Here is a 21,810-nt window from a genome sequence, read left to right on the forward strand (position 1 = left end):
GGTACAATAGCTATTAAATAGTTATTAACTATTTAATAGCTACCTAGTTAAAATAAGTACAAAATTACCTGTAAAATAAATCCTAACCTAAGTTACAATTAAACCTAACACTACACTATCAATAAATAAATTAAATAAATTAACTACAAGTACCTACAATTAAATACAACTAAATCAGCCAATAGAATGCAAGCTCAATCTGATTGGCTGATTGGATCAGCCAATCGGATTGAACTTGAATCTGATTGGCTGATTCAATCAGCCAATCAGATTTTTCCTACCTTAATTCTGATTGGCTGATAGAATCCTATCAGCCAATCGAAGTTCGAGGGACGCCATCTTGGATGACGTCACTTAAAGGAACCTTCATTCGCCGGGTAGTCGTCGGGGAAGGAGGATGTTCCACGCCGGAGGTCTTGAAGATGGAGCCGTTCCTCTTCGGATGGATGAAGATAGAAGATGCTGCTTGCATGAAGATGTCTGCCGGTCCGGATGTCCTCTTCTGCCCGGAAAGGATGAAGACTTCTGCCACTCCGGATGTCCTCTTTTGGTCCATCGGTGCCCGGCTGGGTGAACACGACTCAAGGTAGGGAGATCTTCAGGGGGGTAGTGTTAGGTTTATTTAAGGGGGGTTTGGTTTAGAGTAGGGGTATGTGGGTGGTGGGTTGTAATGTTGGGGGGTGGTATTGTGTTTTTTTTTACAGGCAAAAGAGCTGATTACTTTGGGGCATGCCCCGCAAAAAGCCCTTTTAAGGGCTGGTAAAAGAGCTGGTTACTTTTTAATTTATAATAGGGTAGGGACCTTTATTATTTTGGGGAGCTTTTTTATTTTATTAGGGGGCTTATAGTAGGTGTAATTAGCCTAATATTCTTGTAATCTTTTTTTATTTTTTGTAATTTAGTGGGGTTTTTTTGTAATTTAGTTTAGTTTATTTAATTGTATTTAATTGTAGGTACTTGTAGTTAATTTATTTAATTTATTTATTGATAGTGTAGTGTTAAGTTTAATTGTAACTTAGGTTAGGATTTATTTTACAGGTAATTTTGTACTTATTTTAACTAGGTAGCTATTAAATAGTTAATAACTATTTAATAGATATTGTACCTAGTTAAAATAAATGCAAAGTTGCCTGTAAAATAAAAATAAATCCTAAAATATCTACAATATAATTATTCGTTATATTGTAGCTATATTAGGGTTTATTTTACAGGTAAGTATTTAGCTTTAAATAGGAATACTTTAGTTAATAATATTTAATTTATTTAGTTAGATTAGGGGTTAGGGTTAGACTTAGCTTTAGGGGTTATACATTTATTATAGTAGCGGCGAGGTCCGGTCAGCAGATTAGGGGTTAATACTTGAAGTTAGGTGGCGGTGATGTTAGGGAGGGCAGATTAGGGGTTAATAATATTTATTATAGGGTTTGCGAGGCGGGAGTGCGGCGGTTTAGGGGTTAATAACTTTATTAGAGTAGCGGCGAGGTCCAGTCGGCAGATTAGGGGTTAATAAGTGTAGGTAGGTAGCGGCGACATTGGGGGGCAATTTAGGGGTTAATAAATATTACGTAGGTGTCAGCGATGTCAGGGGCAGCAGATTAGGGGTTCATAGGGACGGCGGTGTGCGGTCGGCAGATTAGGGGTTAAAAATTTTTATTATAGTGGCGGCGATGTGGAGGGAACTCGGTTTAGTGGTACATAGGTAGTTTATGGGTGTTAGTGTACTTTAGAGCACAGTAGTTAAGAGCTTTATAAACCGGCGTTAGCACAGAAAGCTCTTAACTACTGACTTTTTTTTTGCGGCTGGAGTCTTGTCGGTAGAGGGTCTACTGCTCACTTCAGCCAAGACTCTAAATACCGGCGTTAGGAAGATACCATTGAAAAGATAGGATATGCAATTGGAGTAAGGGGATCTGCGGTATGGAAAAGTCGCGGCTTGAAAGTGAGCGTTAGACCTTTACCTACACGACTCTAAATACCAGCGGGCGGCCAAAAGCAGCGTTAGGACCCCTTAACGCTGCTTTTGACGGCTACCGCAGAACTTTAAATCTAGGTGTTAGTTTTAAATAGGAATAATTTAGTTATTAATAGTAGGTTTTATTTAAATTTATTTTAATTATGTTAAAGTTAGGGGTGTTAGGGTTAGGGTTACGTTAGGGTTAGGGTTGGGGTTAGACTTAGGGTTAGGTTTAGGTGTTAATATATTTATTTAGTGTTAGTGATGTGGGAGGCCAGAGGTTTAGGGGTTAATAACTTTAGTATAGTGGCGGTGGCGACATTGGGGGAGGCAGATTAGGGTAATAAGTGTAATGTAGGTGTCGGCGATGTCGTGGGCGGCAGATTAGGGGTGTTTAGACTCTGGGTTTATGTTAGGGTGTTAGGTTTAAACATACATTTTTTTTCCCCATAGACATCAATGGTGCTGCGTTACGGAGCTTTACGCTCCGCGATTGCAGGTGTTAGGTTTTTTTTTAGCCGGGTCTCTCCTTTGATGTCTATGGGGAAATCTTGCATGAGCACGAAACAGCAGCTCAAAGCAGCGCTGGTATTTGTGTGCGGTACTTGCAAGTTATTAGCAAGTCAGCCATAATGCAAAACTGGTAATCTGTATGTCAGAGTTTTTGTGTGCTGTGAGGCTTAAATTCTCTATTCCAGTACTTTAGATCTGACCCAGCAGGCTGAAATACTTGCCAGCACAAAAACAAGACTTCCAAACAATCTGACCACATGTTAAAACCTGAAACACCCTAATACAACTAATGCATAAAAAATGCAGGGGAACTTTGAAACAAGGCAAGGGGGCAAGTACAATTCAGTGAGCCAAGTACTAAAACCCTGTCCACTATGAAATTCTATATATGATAGTTAAAATACAAGGGACGCAAAGCTCCCAAGAAATTATAAAAATATGGCCACAAAAATAGATTTTAAATTAAAGCCCTAAAACCCAAATATATATATATATATATATATATATATATATATATATATATATATATATATATATATATATACACATTAATATCCATGTACAGTCCTAGCATATTGCTGAAATTCATGTACAGTTCAAACATACTGCTAACATTCATGTACAGTCCTAACATAGTACTAACATTCATGTACAGTCCTAGCATACTACTAACATTCATGTACAGTCCTAATATAACATTCATGTACAGTGCTAACATACTACTGATATTTATGTACAGTCCTAACATACTAATGACATCCATGTACAGTCCTAACATAGTACTGACATTCTTGTACAGTCATAACATACTAATAGCATTCATGTACAGTGCTAACATACTACTAACATTCATGTACAGTCCTAACATACTACTAACATTCATGTACAGTCCTAACATACTACTAACATTCATGTACAGTCCTAACATACTACTGACATTCATGTACAGTCCTAACATACTACTGACATTCATGTACAGTCCTAATACACTACTGACATTCCTGTACAGTCCTAACCTACTAATGACATTCATGTACAGTCCTAACATATTACTGACATTCATGTACAGTCCTAACATATGAATGACATTCATGTACAGTCCTAACATATGAATGACATTCATGTACAGTCCTAACATACTAATGACATACATGTACAGTGCTAACATACTACTGACATTCATGTACAGTCCTAACATACTACTGACATTCATGTACCGTCCTAACATACTATTAACATTCATGTACAGTCCTAACACACTACTGACATTCCTGTACAGTCCTAACCTACTAATGACATTCATGTACAGTCCTAACATATTACTGACATTCACGTATAGTCCTAACATACTAATGACATTCATGTACAGTCCTAACATATTACTGAGATTCATGTACAGTCCTAACATACTAATGACATACATGTACAGTGCTAACATACTACTGACATTCATGTACAGTCCTGGCATACTACTGATATTCATGTACAGTCCTAGCATACTACTAACATTTATTTACAGTCCTAACATACTACTAACATTCATGTACAGTCCTAGCATTATACTACTGACATACATGTACAGTCTTAACACACTACTAACATTCATTTACAGTCCTAACATACTACTAACATTCATGTACAGTCCTAGCATACTTTTGACATTTATGTACAGTCCTAACAGACTACTGACATTAATGTACAGTCCTAACATACTACTAACATTTATGTACATTCCTAACATACTACTGACATTAATGTACATTCCTAACATACTACTGACATTAATGTACAGTCCTAACATACTACTGATATTAATGTACAGTCCAAACATACTACTGACATTCATATACAGTGCTAACATACTACTAACAAACATGTACAGTGCCAGCATACTACTGACATTCATGTACAGTCCTTACATACTACTGACATTCTTGTACAGTTCTAACATACTACTAACATACATGTACAGTCCTAACATACTACTGACATTGATGTACAATCCTAACTTATTACTAACATTCACGTACATTCCTAACATACTAATAATGTTCATGTACAATGCTAACATACTACTGACATTCATGTACAGTGCTAACATACTACTATCATTCATGTACAGTCCTAGCATACTACTGACATTCATGTACAGTCCTAACATACTAATGACATTCATGTACAGTCCTAACATACTAATGGCATTCATGCAGAGTGCTAACAAACTACAGTAGTCATGAAAATTATTTTAAATATTTATCTTTGGGCCGATTTATCATGTTCACCGCACATCGATAAATTCCGACAGCATACGCTGTCGGCATTTATCATTGCACAAGCATTTCTCGTGAAATGCTTGTGCAATGTCGTCCCCTGCACATTCGCTAGCAGGGGGTGTCAATTAACCCGATCGTATCCGATTGGGCTGATTTCTGTCCTCGCAGAAACAGATGCATACAGGGCTTGATAAATCGGCCCCATAGGTATCTATTTATCAAGCCATCAACTTACCTGCCTTCGACGGCACCAATACGCTCGCCTAAGATCGCCTAACATCGCTGCCGCAGACCTGAATACGCTCTCCAAAGTTACCAAAAAAGCTGTCAAAAAGCCGTGTACCAAGTACGGGGCGATGAGCAGCGGACTGTTGTTAACTAACAATCATCGATCTCGCTGCTCTTCACCTTTTTTACAGCTTTATTGGTACCCTGTCACTAAACACCCACACTATACTATACTGTTTACCCCCTATACCGCCGCTCCCAGACCCCACCGCAACTCTAATAAATGTATTAACCCCTAAACCGCCGCTCCCGGAGCCCACCGCAACTAGATACAAATATTAACCCCTAAACCGCCGCTGCCTGAGCCCACCGCCGCATACATTATACTTATTAACCCCTAATCGTCCGCCCCTACACAGCCGCCAACTACATTATATTTATTAACCCCTAATCTGCCACCCCTACACCGCCGCCACCTACCTACATTTATTAACCCCTAATCTGATGCCCCCAACGTCACCACCACTATATTAAATTTATTAACCACTAAACCTAAGTCTAACCCTAACCCTAACACCCACTAACTTAAATATAATTTAAATAAATCTAAATAAATATTACTATCATTAAATAAATTATTCCTATTTAAAACTAAATACTTACCTATAAAATAAACCCTAAGATAGCTACAATATAACTAATAGTTACATTGTAGCTATCAGGGTTTATTTTTATTTTACAGGCAACTTTGTATTTATTTTAACTAGGTACAATAACTATTTAATAACTTCCTAGTTAAAATAAATACAAATATACCTGTAAAATAAAACCTAACCTAAGTTACAATTACACCTAAAACTACACTATAATTAAATTAATTACCTAAACTAAATACAATTAAATACAATTAAAACAAATTATCTAAAGTACAAACCCCCCCACTAAATTACAGAAAAAAATTAAATAATTACAAGATTTTTAAACTAATTACACCTACTCTAATCCCCCTAACAAAATAAAAAAAGCCCTACCCTACACTAAATTACAAATAGCCCTTAAAAGGGCCTTTTGCGGGGCATTGCCCCAAACTAATCAGCTCTTTTACCTGTAAAAAAAAAATTACAACCCCCCCAACATTAAAACCCACCACCCACACAACCAACCCTACTCTAAAACCCACCCAATCCCCCCTTAAAAAAACCTAACACTAACCCCTTGAAGATCACCCTATCTTGAGAAGTCTTCACCCAACCGGGCCGAAGTCCTCCACAAAGCCGGCAGAAGAGGTCCTCCAGATGGGCAGAAGTGGTCCTCTAGATGGAAAGAAGTGATCCTCCAGACGGGCAGAAGTCTTCATCCAGGCTGCATCTTCTATCTTCATCCATGCGGCACGGAGCGGCTCCATCTTCAAGACATCTGACGCGGAGCATCCTCTTCAAACGACGTCAACTGAAGAATGAAGGTTTCTTCAATTCTATCAGCCAATCGGAATTAAGGTAGGAAAAATCCTATTGGCTGATGCAATCAGCTAATAGGATTGAAGTTCAATCCTATTGGCTGATCCAATCAGCCAATAGGATTGAGCTTGCATTCTATTGGCTGATTGGAACAGCCAATAGAATGCGAGCTCAATCCTATTGGCTGATTGCATCAGCCAATAGGATTTTTCCTACCTTAATTCCGATTGGCTGATAGAATTCTATCAGCCAATCGGAATTGAAGGGACTCCATCTTGGATGACGTCATTTAAAGGAACCTTCATTCTTCAGTTGGATGTAGTTTGAAGAGGATGCTCCGCATCGGATGTCTTGAAGATGGAGCCGCTCCGCGCCAGATGGCTAAAGGTAGAAGATGCCGTCTGGATGAAGACTTCTGCCCGTCTGGAGGATCACTTTTGCCCGTCTAGAGGACCACTTCTGCCTGTCTGGAGGATCACTTCTGCCGGCTTCGTGGAGGACTTCGGCCCGGTTGGGTGAAGACTTCTCAAGGTAGGGTGATCTTCAAGGGGTTAGTGTTAGGTTTTTTTTAATGCAGGATTTGGTGGGTTTTAGAGTAGGATTGGTTGTGTGGGTGGTGGGTTTTAATATTGGGGGGGTTGTAATTTTTTTTTTTTTTACAGGTAAAAGAGCTGATGGGGCAATGCCTCGCAAAAGGCCCTTTTAATGGCTATTTGTAATTTAGTGTAGGGTAGGGCTTTTTTATTTTGGGGGTCCTTTTTTATTTTGTTAGGGGGATTAGAGTAGGTGTAATTAGTTTAAAAATCTTGCAATTATTTTATTATTTTCTGTAATTTAGTGGAGGGGTTTTGTACTTTAGATAATTTGGGCCGGTTTAGTGGTTAATAAATTTAATACAGTGGCGGCGACGTTGGGGACAGCAGATTAGGGGTTAATAAATGTAGGTAGGTGGTGGCGGTGTAGGGGGGGCAGATTAGGGGTTAATAAGTATAATGTAGGTGGCGGTGGGCTCCAGGAGCGGCAGTTTAGGGGTTAATAAGTTTATTTAGTTGTGGCGGGGTCCGGGAGCGGCGGGATAGGGTTAATAAGTTTTATTTAGGTGGTGGCGGTGTCGGGTCGGCAGATCAGGGGTTAATAAGTATAATGTAGGTGGCGGCGGTGTAGGGGGGCAGATTAGACTCAGGGTACATGTTAGGGTGTTAGGTGTAAACGTTCCCATAGGAATCAATGGGATATCGGGCAGCAGCGAACATGAGCTTTTGCTGCTTTCCGACTCCCATTGATTCCTATGGCATCCGCCGCCTCCATTGTCTTAACATTTCTGCTTCTGGTCATTTGTCTTAACATTTCTGCTTCTGGTCATTAGTCTTAACATTTCTGCTTCTGGTCATTAGTATTATTCTTGCTCCCTCATAGGTTTATATTCCATGTTCTTATTTTTTATATTCTTAAGAAAACATTATGTAAAATTTTTAATGTACTTTTTCTTAAAAGTGGGCTGGATTTTCCTCATGGGTATATTGTTTTAATAAAACAGTAAGGACTTGTCTTTTTCTCTTGGCAGTCTTCCATTTCAAAGAATTAGAAATAAGGGTTTTTACCTAACAATGAGGAAGATTCATTTATCTTTACTCATTCAAGCTTTAGTGATGAGAATTTCTAAACACTTGTATAAATGTATTTTGAATGTGCAAAATCACTTTTTGATGTTGCACAATAGTTCAATGCATGGACTATGATTTATTTGTCATGTTCTTTCGAAGGGGCATTATACATTATTATGTGACACTGATTTTTCTATAGAATGACAGATGTGTCAAGGATACAGTTTAATATATTTGCAATACTAATTAGTAGGTATCTGTATTAAAGGGACAATCTAAACAAGACTTTTTATTGTTTAACAAGATAGAAAATCTCTTTATTACCTATTCCCAGTTTTGCATAGCCAACACAGTTATATTAATACACTTTAACCTCTGTGATTACCTTGTTCCTAAGCCTCTGCAAACTGCCCCCTTATATCAGTTCTTTTTTCAGACTTGCATTTAAAGGGCCACTAAACCCAAAATCTTTCTTTCATGATTCAGATAGAACATACAAATTTAAACAACATTACAATTTACTTCTATTATTTATTTTGCTTCATTTTTGAGATATCCTTATTTGAAGAAAAAGCAATGCACATGGGTGAGCCAATCACATGAGACTTCTATGTGCAGCAACCAATCAGCAGCTACTGAGCATATCTAGATATGCTTTTCAGCAAAGAATATCAAGATAATAAAACAAATTAGATAATAGAAGTAAATTAGAAAGTTGTTTAAAATTGCATTCTCTTTCTAAATCATGAAAGAAAAAATGTGGGTATCATGGCCCTTTAAGCCTATCAGTGCTGGCTCCTAGGTAACTCCACGTGTGTGAGCACAATGTTATCTATATGACACACATAAACTAATGCCCTCTAGTGGTGGAAAAAAAAACAGAATAAATGCATTCAGATAAGAGGCAGCCTTCAAGGTCTAAGAAAATAGCATCTGAGTCTACATAGGTTTAGCTTTCAACTAAGAATACCAAGAGAATAAAGCAAAATTGGTGATAAAAGTAAATGGGAAAGTTGTTTAAAATGATATGCCCTATCTGAATCATGAAAGTTTATTTTGGACTAGACTGTCCCTTTAATAGATATGTGCAATTAAGTGACAAAACTATCCGTATATATTAGACCAAAAGAACAACTTGTATCTTAATTTTGAAGATGTTTTGAGTTGCACTTTTTGTCTTATAAATCCAGTAGATAAACAAGAAGTGTCTATTGGCTACAGCAAAATATATAAGTCAAATATACTCAAGAGACTTTTTATAAGGGACATTCCCTTTGACTGTAAAACAGGAAATCTGGCTAACAAAGTAGCAATTTTAAACACCTTTTTTGCTTGGCATGCATATTGTTTGCAATTGCTGATACAGGTACATATTCCCAAATCCTGAATTCCCAAATCGAGAATTTTTCCGAAAAGCCGAACAAAGCTATAGTTAAGTTTAACTGACCAGACCAGGCTTTTTCCAATACACAGCCAATAGGTTGAAGCTTTTCTGGATAAAAATGTGTGTGATGTTGAGATGAGTTTTTCAGCATGATGTTTGTTTCACAAACAGGTTTTATTGAATATAGGTCTATAATGAGTACACATGGTTAAATATAATTTCAGTATTCAAAACTTCAATTTTCTAAGTAATGCACATGCATAATATTCACGGCAACCTTAACAAGGATGTCTGTTGAGCATGCACAGTGCTGTTATTTCACTGTCGGAGGTCATCTTAGTTAAGGTTTCCGGCTAACCAGTATTTATAATAGACAGAGACAGTTGCCCCTCTATGGAGGGTGTCTGTAGGCACATGCCTACTTTGCCTTAGTATAAATCAAGCCCTGACTTTCGAACTTGCACTACTGGTTATTTAACCCATGATTGGATTAGCTGTGTTTTCTGCTTGGGACCGGCAGTGCTCTGGTAGCCCATAGTGATATTTCTACTTTGCATTTAAACCCTTTGCGGGGGCTAAACACACAGTAGTCTAGGGTCGATAGTTTTAAAATGACATGCTCCGCCTCTAACGAAGTAGTCAGTTGTATAGTAGTATTTTACAACTCACTTGTACTTCTAGAACAGCTGACTTGGAAAGTCTGTTTAAGTTGATAATTCAGCCAAGATTGCAAACGTTGGTTCAACTTGGTCAACATTTGTGCTGCTGAAAATAGACCCCCCTGTCTTTTCTTTACTTATTAGCCTTTTTTTTTTTAAAGGAACATTTTTGGGAATATTGATAGCATCATTATAGCAAATACATTCTGATATTCTCTGCTATCTGCATTTATATACAGTATATATTTGTAGACCTTCACTTTTTTTACTTTTGTTTCTTACCGAATTATTTTTATTATTCTACTAGGGTAATAAACTTTATGTATTTGTGGTTATTTTTGCAGACATTTCTGGAGTATGCAGACACTGGCTCTAAATTTGTTTTTGGAGAAAAATACATTGATCACTTTTTTGCTTTTAAGGTAAGACTACGATATTAATGTAAAATCAGAGAACAATAGGAAAATATATAATGATGCATAGAAGGCAATCACTGGATTACAAACAATATAACAAATAATATTCACATATATGTATATCTATATCTATCTTTATTTATATATAACAAACAAAAGAAAACACAAAGCTCATCTATAGTAGATATAGTACATCAATATAGCTATATATACAGTTCTCATATATCAAATATTCAATGAAATGTCCCAAAATAGGTTATTATATCTATGGATGGATGTAATAAATCTTCACATCCATGATATATGTATATTAAATTAGAAGGAGGCAAACATTCTACTCACACGTGAAACCTCAATACTATGAGGTAAGTATCGATCTCTACTGGAGAAAGATAAATCCCAAGACCTTTTTGTTCAGTGAAGCTTATCACCTGACTCATTAACAAATTCACTTCACTTACCCAACAGTTGCCCTCATCTATCTCCTCACTAATATTATTCTCACCTTTGCAGGTACCACCTCCTGTTTCCCATCCTCCCACTCATCTAGATTGTAAGTTCCCACAGGAATAGGGCCCTCAATTCCCCCTGTATTTGTCTGTAAAAGTTTGTCTCTTATTATATTGTTTCTCTGTTGTACATTTATCCTTGTACCCATAGGCAACGCTGCGGAATCTGTTGGCGCTTTATAAATAAATAATAATAATAATAATAATAACATATGCTATGCTTCTGGGCCTCGAGTAGTAGATAGAAATTCCGGTAAGGAAATTGGTTCTTAGATGAAACTTCCAAATTTAATCTCAAAGAAAAAGGAAGCTCAACATATTGTAATTTGTTTAATTTAAGAACATTACAAAATCAAAATATCACACTCACATAATTGACCTCATATATTATGAGGTATCTGCATAGAGAGATGATAAACAATCCAGCAAGAAGCAATAGTCTGTGTCTATGACTTTATCCATATCATTAATGGTATTTGGAGCTTCAAGTAAAATAAAGTTCAGATAAGCAGGAAATCCCACTGTGAATCATTTTTAAAACAAATATGGGCAAACTGTGGTTATGCATGCTATGCTACAATCTACCTGGCTACCTCATATGTTTCATTCTGCCTACTTACTTTCCACAATAAAGCTGTATTTCAACACTCACTCTCTTCCCAAAGTCTACATTTTTCCATTCTCATCATCTACTATCTTCCACCTGAAACAATCCCACTTGAAAAAGGCTTTCCCTGTGTCCTCTTCTATATTCAGCTATCTTTCTTCTCTTATTACCTTCTGGCCTTCAACCAACATCTACAACAATGACCGACTCCCTATTCCCCTTCCTCTCACAAGCATTGGAATAGACATGGCAGTGATGTGAATGACATTATGTTCTTGGAAAAAAACAAGGTTAAAGGGTCATGAAACCCAAACATTTTCTTTCATGGTTCAGATAGAGAATACAATTTTAAACAACTTTCTAATTTACTTCTATTATCTAATTTGTTTAATTCTATTGGGATCATTTGTTGAAGGCGCAGCAATGCAGTAATGGTTTCTAACTGAACACATGGGTGAGCCAATCACAATATATATATATATATATATATATATATATATATATATGCAGTCACCAATCAACTGCTAGAACCTAGGTTCTCTGCTGCCCCTGAGCTTGCCTAGATAAACCTTTCAGCAAAGGATAACAAGAGAAGGAAGCAAATTAAATATTAGAAGTAAATTGGAAAGTTGTTTAAAATTGTATTCTCTATCTGAATCATTAAAGAAAAAATGTGGGTTTCATGTCCCTTTAAGTATATGTAATTAGTTAATTTTTTGCCTACTGTCCTGCATAAGCAATAACTCAGTTGCTATCCAACCTCTGGAAATGAGACTGCTCAAAAGCAAATAGCCTACTGTTTAAATATGGCAGTAGCAGAGCCCTTATGGTTATATAATAATTTTGGTTTGGTTGCTCAGCCTGTTTTCATGTATATAAAACTGGTATTGCCAGAATAGTTTGTTCAGCTGTATTTTTCTAGGCAAATCATCTTTGGTGTTCTGGAACTACTACACACAATGGATTAAGTCCTAAAGTAAATTACAGTTTAAAACTTTAATACCTTGTATAAAGTCTACAAGGTGCAGTATAATCTAGGCCAAAGTATTTCCTGTTTATAATCAAACATGTCACTAAACTATATCAGCAAATAATATGGTCATCAGTACTTGTGCAATACATTTCATATACATTTCGCAATAGTTTTTCCCATCTTCAAGACAATGTAGTATTGTATTATTTGCATTTTAATGTAGATTGACATAACCACGTTTTCTTTTCTTTTACTTAGGTCCTACCTATTGTCATCTTTTTTAGTACAGTGATGTCAATGCTTTATTTCATTGGCTTTATGCAATGGCTCATTAAAAAGGTAAATACAGTTGTTGTCAAATATTTATTTGTAGTTATATATTATTCAAAGTTGTCCAACAAATTAATGTCATTGTATGCTCCACTAGACATATTTATTAAAGGGGTGTTACCCAAATCCTGAATCTTTTAAAAAAAGTGATTTAACATATTCGTAAAAGAACTGTCTAGAAAATATCACATGAAACATTTCTATGTAAAAAAGAAGATGTTTAAAGGGACAGTCTAGTCAAAATTAAACTTTTATGATTCAGATAGGGCATGCAATTTTAAACAACTTTCCAACTGACTTTTATCATCAAATTTGCTTTGTTCCCTTGGTGGTATTTTTTGAAAAGCTAAACCTAGGTAGGCTCAAACTGATTTTTAAACCATTGAAAACCGCCTCTTGGCTGAGAGCATTTTGAAAGTTTTTCACAGTTAGACAGTGTTAGTTCATGAGTGTCATGTAGATAACATTGTGCCCACTCCCGTGGAGTTATTTAGGAGTCTGCACTGATTGGCTAAACTGCATGTCTGTCAAAAGTACTGAAATAAGAGGGCAGTCTGCAGAGGCTTAGATTCAAGGTAATCACAGAGGTAAAAAGTATATTAATATAACTGTGTTGGTTTCCCTTTAAATTTCCTCAGTAGCCACATCCCATTGTATATGGACTTTAAGCATCCAATCAGGATGTTTGCCCCGGAACATGTAATGATGAGTGCATCTGGAATGTGCAGGCACACTCACTTTATTCCTCTCCTCAGTTTAACGAGGTTTACTATGAACTCTGCATTGATGATTCTGATTGGCTTTTAATTGAAAATATCTTAATTTTTTACATAAGATATCCATGTGATAATTTCTATTCATCTTTCTATAAATACTGCATCACTTTCCGGAATCTGGGTAGCATGTCCATTTATACAGCCTCAGTTATCTCTCTGTAGTATATGTATGTACAGTGTGGTTTTGTTTTTTTAAATTAAAATGTTCCTAATAATAAACTATTTGTTTCTTTCTCTAGATTTTTGTTTGTTGGAAAATCACATTATATATAGACATTTACACATTTCTCTCTTTACATTTAAAAAAACCTAAAATCTTTATAAAAAAAATGTTGTGTGTGTTTTGAAGAGAGGAGGGGAGTCAGAAATATATCTCTGAAAACGCAACGCAATGAGATATTCAAATAAATGTCACTTAGCTAAGGGGGGGGGGGTTGGTTGTTTTTTTTCTTTTTCTTTTTTCTCCTCCTTACTGGCCACCTGACCTATATCTCTTAAAATCATTTAATGGTTAAATTCCTCTCATGGAATGTGGGGGGGGGGGGGATCCACACCCCAATTAAACGCAAGACCATTTTAAACTTCTTGAGTAAAAAAAAGCAGATATTGTAAGTTTACAAAAAACGCATTTATCGGAATTGGAACACCCCAAAATCAATGCAAAATGGATAGCTGAAGTTATCAGTGCGTCTTTTTTCAAAAGCAGCAAGAGGGGTAGCAATCTTGTTAAACCACAACTTAAAATACAAAATAAAACAGAAAATAATTGATAAAGAAGGGAGATATATATTTGTATATATCTGTATCATTACAGACGATATTGAATATTTAATAGGGAACATCTATGGGCCAAACAAAACAGATTTTGGAAAACTTGGGGAAAAATACATGGGAAATAGACCGAAAACTAATAATTATGGGGAGACTTTAATGTAACACCATTTTCTATTTTAGACAGAAAAAAAATTACTTCAGCCACAGATAGGGAAAAAAATACGACATTCTCAGTTAAAGATATGGTGTGTCAGTACACACACTCCAGGATATCCCCGCCAGGTGTGTCTGTAATGGAGAGTCAAGACAACAAAGGAAACCACATGTGCAGATCAACCAAATAGATGGAACAATGGAGATAATTATGCCAAATGGGTACTCACAATGTCCAAGAGCACACCTATGTGCTGGTAGATGCAGACTGATAATTTTAGGTAAGGGCGTATCAGCTCACCCACTCCAGGTGTTACCAACGATATGGTCCAAAAACAGGATAAATGCACAAACAGCCCAATATTGGAAAATGAGAGGTAAGGTAGAAACCACTATACTTGTTTTATAGTAAAAAAAACTAAACATTTTTATTAAAAGACTGAAAAATGCCCGAGGAAATGGCCCTTATGTGCCGAGAAATGCGTTGCATTAGAGGGGATTATCTCCTTGACCACTACTTGTGTGTTTTGAAGAGAGGAGGGGAGTCAGAAATATATCTCTGAAAACGCAACGCAATGAGATATTCAAATAAATGTCACTTAGCTAAGGGGGGGGGGGTTGGTTGTTTTTTTTCTTTTTCTTTTTTCTCCTCCTTACTGGCCACCTGACCTATATCTCTTAAAATCATTTAATGGTTAAATTCCTCTCATGGAATGTGGGGGGGGGGGGGGGATCCACACCCCAATTAAACGCAAGACCATTTTAAACTTCTTGAGTAAAAAAAAGCAGATATTGTAAGTTTACAAAAAACGCATTTATCGGAATTGGAACACCCCAAAATCAATGCAAAATGGATAGCTGAAGTTATCAGTGCGTCTTTTTTCAAAAGCAGCAAGAGGGGTAGCAATCTTGTTAAACCACAACTTAAAATACAAAATAAAACAGAAAATAATTGATAAAGAAGGGAGATATATATTTGTATATATCTGTATCATTACAGACGATATTGAATATTTAATAGGGAACATCTATGGGCCAAACAAAACAGATTTTGGAAAACTTGGGGAAAAATACATGGGAAATAGACCGAAAACTAATAATTATGGGGAGACTTTAATGTAACACCATTTTCTATTTTAGACAGAAAAAAAATTACTTCAGCCACAGATAGGGAAAAAAATACGACATTCTCAGTTAAAGATATGGTGTGTCAGTACACACACTCCAGGATATCCCCGCCAGGTGTGTCTGTAATGGAGAGTCAAGACAACAAAGGAAACCACATGTGCAGATCAACCAAATAGATGGAACAATGGAGATAATTATGCCAAATGGGTACTCACAATGTCCAAGAGCACACCTATGTGCTGGTAGATGCAGACTGATAATTTTAGGTAAGGGCGTATCAGCTCACCCACTCCAGGTGTTACCAACGATATGGTCCAAAAACAGGATAAATGCACAAACAGCCCAATATTGGAAAATGAGAGGTAAGGTAGAAACCACTATACTTGTTTTATAGTAAAAAAAACTAAACATTTTTATTAAAAGACTGAAAAATGCCCGAGGAAATGGCCCTTATGTGCCGAGAAATGCGTTGCATTAGAGGGGATTATCTCCTTGACCACTACTTGTTGTTATTATATTCTTTTAATATTTTAATTTTTAATTTCAATTTTTGTTTTCAGACTTTTAATAAAAATGTTTTTTACTATAACACAAGTATAGTGGTTTCTACCTTACCTCTCATTTCCCAATATTGGGCTGTTTGTGCATTTATCCTGTTTTTGGACCATATAGTTGGTAACACCTGGAGTGGGTGAGCTGATACGCACTATCCTAAAATTATCAGTCTGCATCTACCAGCACATAGGTGTGCTATTGCTCCCTTAAGCATTTGATTGACCCTTTAACTGAAAAACCTTATAATTTCGAAGATTTTCAAATAATCTATAAAGTACCACAAAAATACTGGTTTCATTACATGCAAGCAAAGCACTACCTAGAACAGATGCTAAGGACCTCACTGAATCTTCTGAATAAAGATCCTCTTCTAGATTGTCCTAAGATAAAGAAGGGTCTACTATCAATTATATATAAAATAGTACACGTTCCTTTGGAGGAGGAAATAATTAGCGAATATAATAACAGATGGGACAGAGCTGTTCCTAACTCTAGAGATGGTTTGAAAGCTCAAAAAAGCTTTTTAGCTATAAAAGCTCTAACCAACTCGACTAAACTCAGGGAATCTCACTTCAGACTCATGCAATTTGATTATATCATACCTAGGAGAGCACAAAAATGAAACTCATTAATTAAAAATGAATGTAGAAAGTGTAGGCTAATAGACCTGAATATCTTACATATGCTATACATATGCCGAAATTAAGTCAATTCTGGGGTAAAGTTAAATTCCTGCTTTCATTAATAATGAATAAGAAAATAGAGCTATCAGAAGAAAATATCCCGTTTTTTATAAAGCACCAAGCTGGGGCACAAACCACAAAATCATTTTGTGATGCATTCTTTTAGCTAGATTGCTTATGTTCAATAAATGGATAAAGAAACCCCCACAATTAGTTCATTTAAAACTTTGTTGGTCAAACAAGCAATTTTGGAGGCCTATGACACAAAATACTATAAACCACATGGGATTAACGACTACATGAAGGTATGGGGTAAATTTATCACATATATGGGGATAGACTTTCAGTCCAAAATAGAGCAAATACTACCATCATCGACTGCACAGAGGGAGTGATAGGTCAACAGGTCTGTCTCGGGGATGGAGTAATTTTTATTTATTTATTTTTATTTTTTCTTCTTCTCTTGTGTTTTTCCTTTTTTTTGGTGGAGATAGGGTAATGCAAAGTATTGGTTCTTAATGAACATAACACTGTTTGGACAGGTTTTGTGTTGTTATTGTATGTTATTGTATCATTATGGAATACTGTGGATGTGCCTAATTTCTTTTTGGCAAAGCTGGACATCAAACAATGTATTTGCCCAAAGAAAGTCTTGAACATGTCTAAATCATTGTAAGGAACTTATACAAGGAAGAACTTTTATTTTTCATTTTTTTATTTTCTCTTTTGTCATTTTCTTTATCTTATGTAACTTAGATTCTTTCAATGGCAACTGCTTATAGGAATTTTTTTTTAACATTGTACGTTTGTAATTTCTATTTTTTCCATTAAATAAAATGAAAAACAAAACAAAAACAAAAAACTGTAACCAGGGTGAATAAAAAAAGGATTTTTTGATAATAATTTAAAAAATCCGATTTTTTTAAAAATTTAAATAGGATTTTTGTTTTAGCAGATTTTTTTATTTAACTATGATTTTTATAAAAAAAAATGCTTTTTGAGGAAAAATCTATCTGAAGATAGTTTCTAATTAAGATGCATTATAATCTAAAGGTTATTATTCCTAAAATATAGATTAGTTTTTAATTATAAAGTGAGATGCTGTATATTCATGGCGGTAATATTTCATTTTATTTTTAGTAAATTAATTCTATTAATCCATTCCCAATGGCATGCTCTCTCAGAGCTTTTTATCAGATATTTTGGGCAATTTTATTTTGAATATATGATCAAATATGATCAATTTTTTGGCTAGATTGCAAGTGGAGCGCAAAATATTGCTTTCACAAGGGTGATATTTGCGCTCCACAAATGTGTGCTAGTATTACGAGCTAGCCGCAATGCGAACTTGACCTTGATTTCGCATTGCATCGAAGCTTTGCGCTCACAAGAGCGTGCTTCTATAGGCTCCAATAGGGAGTCTCGTTCTTATACTATGAGACACGGCATGAGAACCTAGCGCAGCAAAGGAGGTAAGTCGCACAGTGATGGGCAGCAAATGTTAAATATATATGTATATGAAAATATACATATATATTTATGTGTTTATATGTGCATATACACATAATAACACATAAATATATATATATATATATTTAAGCATATACATATATATTTACAGAAAACACACAGTTCTCCATAGACTGAAATGTAAAGGCACTTTACAGTTCCTTTTTATTTTTCTAACACCCCACACCCGCCATTTTTAACCCCTAAAAACAGCTTCATGCATTTTTTTTTATACTTATACTATATACTTTATTTTGGGGAAAATTGGGTGATATTTAGTAAATTAAACAGAAATCTGATCTCTGGTTAATTTTCAAAGCACTAGTTGCTACAGCAAGGGAGTGGTAGCAATAACCAGCCAATTGTAATGGCTGGTTATTTATCGCGGGCCTATAAACAGATGACTTAAACCATTTACAGGCACGCAATAAATTAGCACTACACTTTTAATCTAGACCTTTATTGGTTTTGTATTTCTCAAAAGTGGGAATTTGTGTCTGCAGAATTAACATGCCCCTTCTTCAGTGCAAAAATGTTACAAAATAAACATACATAGCTGAGAAATAGATCTTAAAGGGGCATAATCATTAAAGAAAACTGGGTTTCAGATAGAGCATACAATTTTCAGATTTCAGATTTACTTCTATTATCAAATGTGCTTCATTCACTTGGTATCCTTTGTTGAAGAAGAGCAATGATTTTCTGGGGCTAGCTTGCAGTAGTGCATTGCTTTTGAGTCTGCCTTTACAGGCTTTTCAACAGTGGATAGCAAGACAACGAAGCAAATTGGATAAAATAACTATATTGGAAAATTGTTTTAAAAATTGCAGGTTCTTTTTGAATCATGAAAATTTAATTTTGACTGTCCCTTTAATGCCATTGCTCCCTTGCAAAGCTATGTACACATAATCAACCCATACTAAGTTTCAAGAAGCTCACTGAATAGAAGACTGTTTTGGAGTGAATTGATCTGCACAATCAATGACCTTTGTGTGCAGAGGGAAGTGCAAGCATTAAAATGAAATGTAATATTGTTTTATTTAAATAAAGCTATTTAAATGTTATTATTAGGTAATCATTATTTTTCTCCTTCCAATAAAGTGTAATTTATTTCAACAATCTATCTATACATATCTAATGATATACAGGGAGTGCAGAATTATTAGGCAAGTTGTATTTTTGAGGATTAATTTTATTATTGAACAACAACCATGTTCTCAATGAACCCAAAAAACTCATTAATATCAAAGCTGAATAGTTTTGGAAGTAGTTTTTAGTTTGTTTTTAGTTATAGCTATTTTAGGGGGATATCTGTGTGTGCAGGTGACTATTACTGTGCATAATTATTAGGCAACTTAACAAAAAACAAATATATACCCATTTCAATTATTTATTTTTACCAGTGAAACCAATATAACATCTCAACATTCACAAATATACATTTCTGACATTCAAAAACAAAACAAAAACAAATCAGTGACCAATATAGCCACCTTTCTTTGCAAGGACACTCAAAAGCCTGCCATCCATGGATTCTGTCAGTGTTTTGATCTGTTCACCATCAACATTGCGTGCAGCAGCAACCACAGCCTCCCAGACACTGTTCAGAGAGGTGTACTGTTTTCCCTCCTTGTAAATCTCACATTTGATGATGGACCACAGGTTCTCAATGGGGTTCAGATCAGGTGAACAAGGAGGCCATGTCATTTCTTCTTTTATACCCTTTCTTGCCAGCCACGCTGTGGAGTACTTGGACGCGTGTGATGGAGCATTGTCCTGCATGAAAATCATGTTTTTCTTGAAGGATGCAGACTTCTTCCTGTACCACTGCTTGAAGAAGGCGTCTCCCAGAAACTGGCAGTAGGACTGGGAGTTGAGCTTTACTCCATCCTCAACCCGAAAATGCCCCACAAGCTCATCTTTGATGATACCAGCCCAAACCAGTACTCCACCTCCACCTTGCTGGCGTCTGAGTCGGACTGGAGCTCTCTGCCCTTTACCAATCCAGCCACGGGCCCATCCATCTGGCCCATCAAGACTCACTCTCATTTCATCAGTCCATAAAACCTTAGAAAAATCAGTCTTGAGATATTTCTTGGCCCAGTCTTGACGTTTCAGCTTGTGTGTCTTGTTCAGTGGTGGTCATCTTTCAGCCTTTCTTACCTTGGCCATGTCTCTGAGTATTGCACACCTTGTGCTTTTGGGCACTCCAGTGATGTTGCAGCTCTGAAATATGGCCAAACTGGTGGCAAGTGGCATCTTGGCAGCTGCACGCTTGACTTTTCTCAGTTCATGGGCAGTTATTTTGCGCCTTGGTTTTTCCACACGCTTCTTGCGACCCTGTTGACTATTTTGAATGAAACGCTTGATTGTTCAATGATCACGCTTCAGAAGCTTTGCAATTTTAAGAGTGCTGCATCCCTCTGCAAGATATCTCACTATTTTTGACTTTTCTGAACCTGTCAAGTCCTTCTTTTGACCCATTTTGCCAAAGGAAAGGAAGTTGCCTAATAATTATGCACACCTGATATAGGGTGTTGATGTCATTAGACCACACCCCTTCTCATTACAGAGATGCACATCACCTAATATGCTTAATTGGTAGTAGGCTTTCGAGCCTATACAGCTTGGAGTAAGACAACATGCATAAAGAGGATGATGTGGTCAAAATACTCATTTGCCTAATAATTCTGCACTCCCTGTATAACCAAATCAGTAATGCTCTGATATAACTAGAGAAATAATCTGCAAAGTTATTATTCTAAAAATAAAAAACATGATTTAAATTGGTGTTACTAACTAGTGATTTAAATTGTGATTTCAATGAATTTAATTTAATTCAAATCTACCCTGAGATATATGTATGTGTGTGTGTAAATATATATATATATACAGTAAACTCTCAGTTAACCGGCACCCATGAGGATTGGTAGATTCCAGATAAGTGTAGTTTCTGGTTGGTGGAGAGTTACTATTAAAAATATGCCTAACTAGTTCTATAACCCATGCTATACTATAAATGCTGTATTTACTTGATATTAATATTTAAAAACAGTAAATTAAAGCAAATAATGAACTAATATTAATGCCACCTCCGTTCAGTCCCGGGCACCCAGTGGCAGTGTGGTGTCTAATTCTCAGACTGCAGTTATATAGGCTCTAATTGCATGAAAACGACTTGCTTTCACCTTTGAGAGCCCACTATAGAGAAAGGAAGCTGCAGAGCAAAGTTAGTGTTAATTTTAATGTACTGTATGTTTGATTTGTTTTTCTGGTTGCTTGAGAGTTCTGGTTGCTTGAGTTCCGGTTAACTGAGAGTTTACTG

General features: G+C 36.0%; 1 protein-coding gene across 1 annotated transcript in view; it reads left to right on the forward strand.

Moving 5' to 3' along the window:
* Positions 1 to 21,810, forward strand: part of SLC28A3 (solute carrier family 28 member 3) — a 194,008-nt gene that overhangs the window by 109,360 nt on the left and 62,838 nt on the right. Inside the window, exons 8-9 of the mRNA XM_053700598.1 lie at positions 10,417 to 10,494; positions 12,836 to 12,916. Of these exons, the coding sequence (XP_053556573.1) occupies positions 10,417 to 10,494; positions 12,836 to 12,916 (159 nt within the window). The remainder of the gene's footprint in view (positions 1 to 10,416; positions 10,495 to 12,835; positions 12,917 to 21,810) is intronic.

The sequence above is a fragment of the Bombina bombina genome, chromosome 2 (assembly GCF_027579735.1).
Source record: "Bombina bombina isolate aBomBom1 chromosome 2, aBomBom1.pri, whole genome shotgun sequence".
Lineage (NCBI taxonomy): Eukaryota > Metazoa > Chordata > Amphibia > Anura > Bombinatoridae > Bombina > Bombina bombina.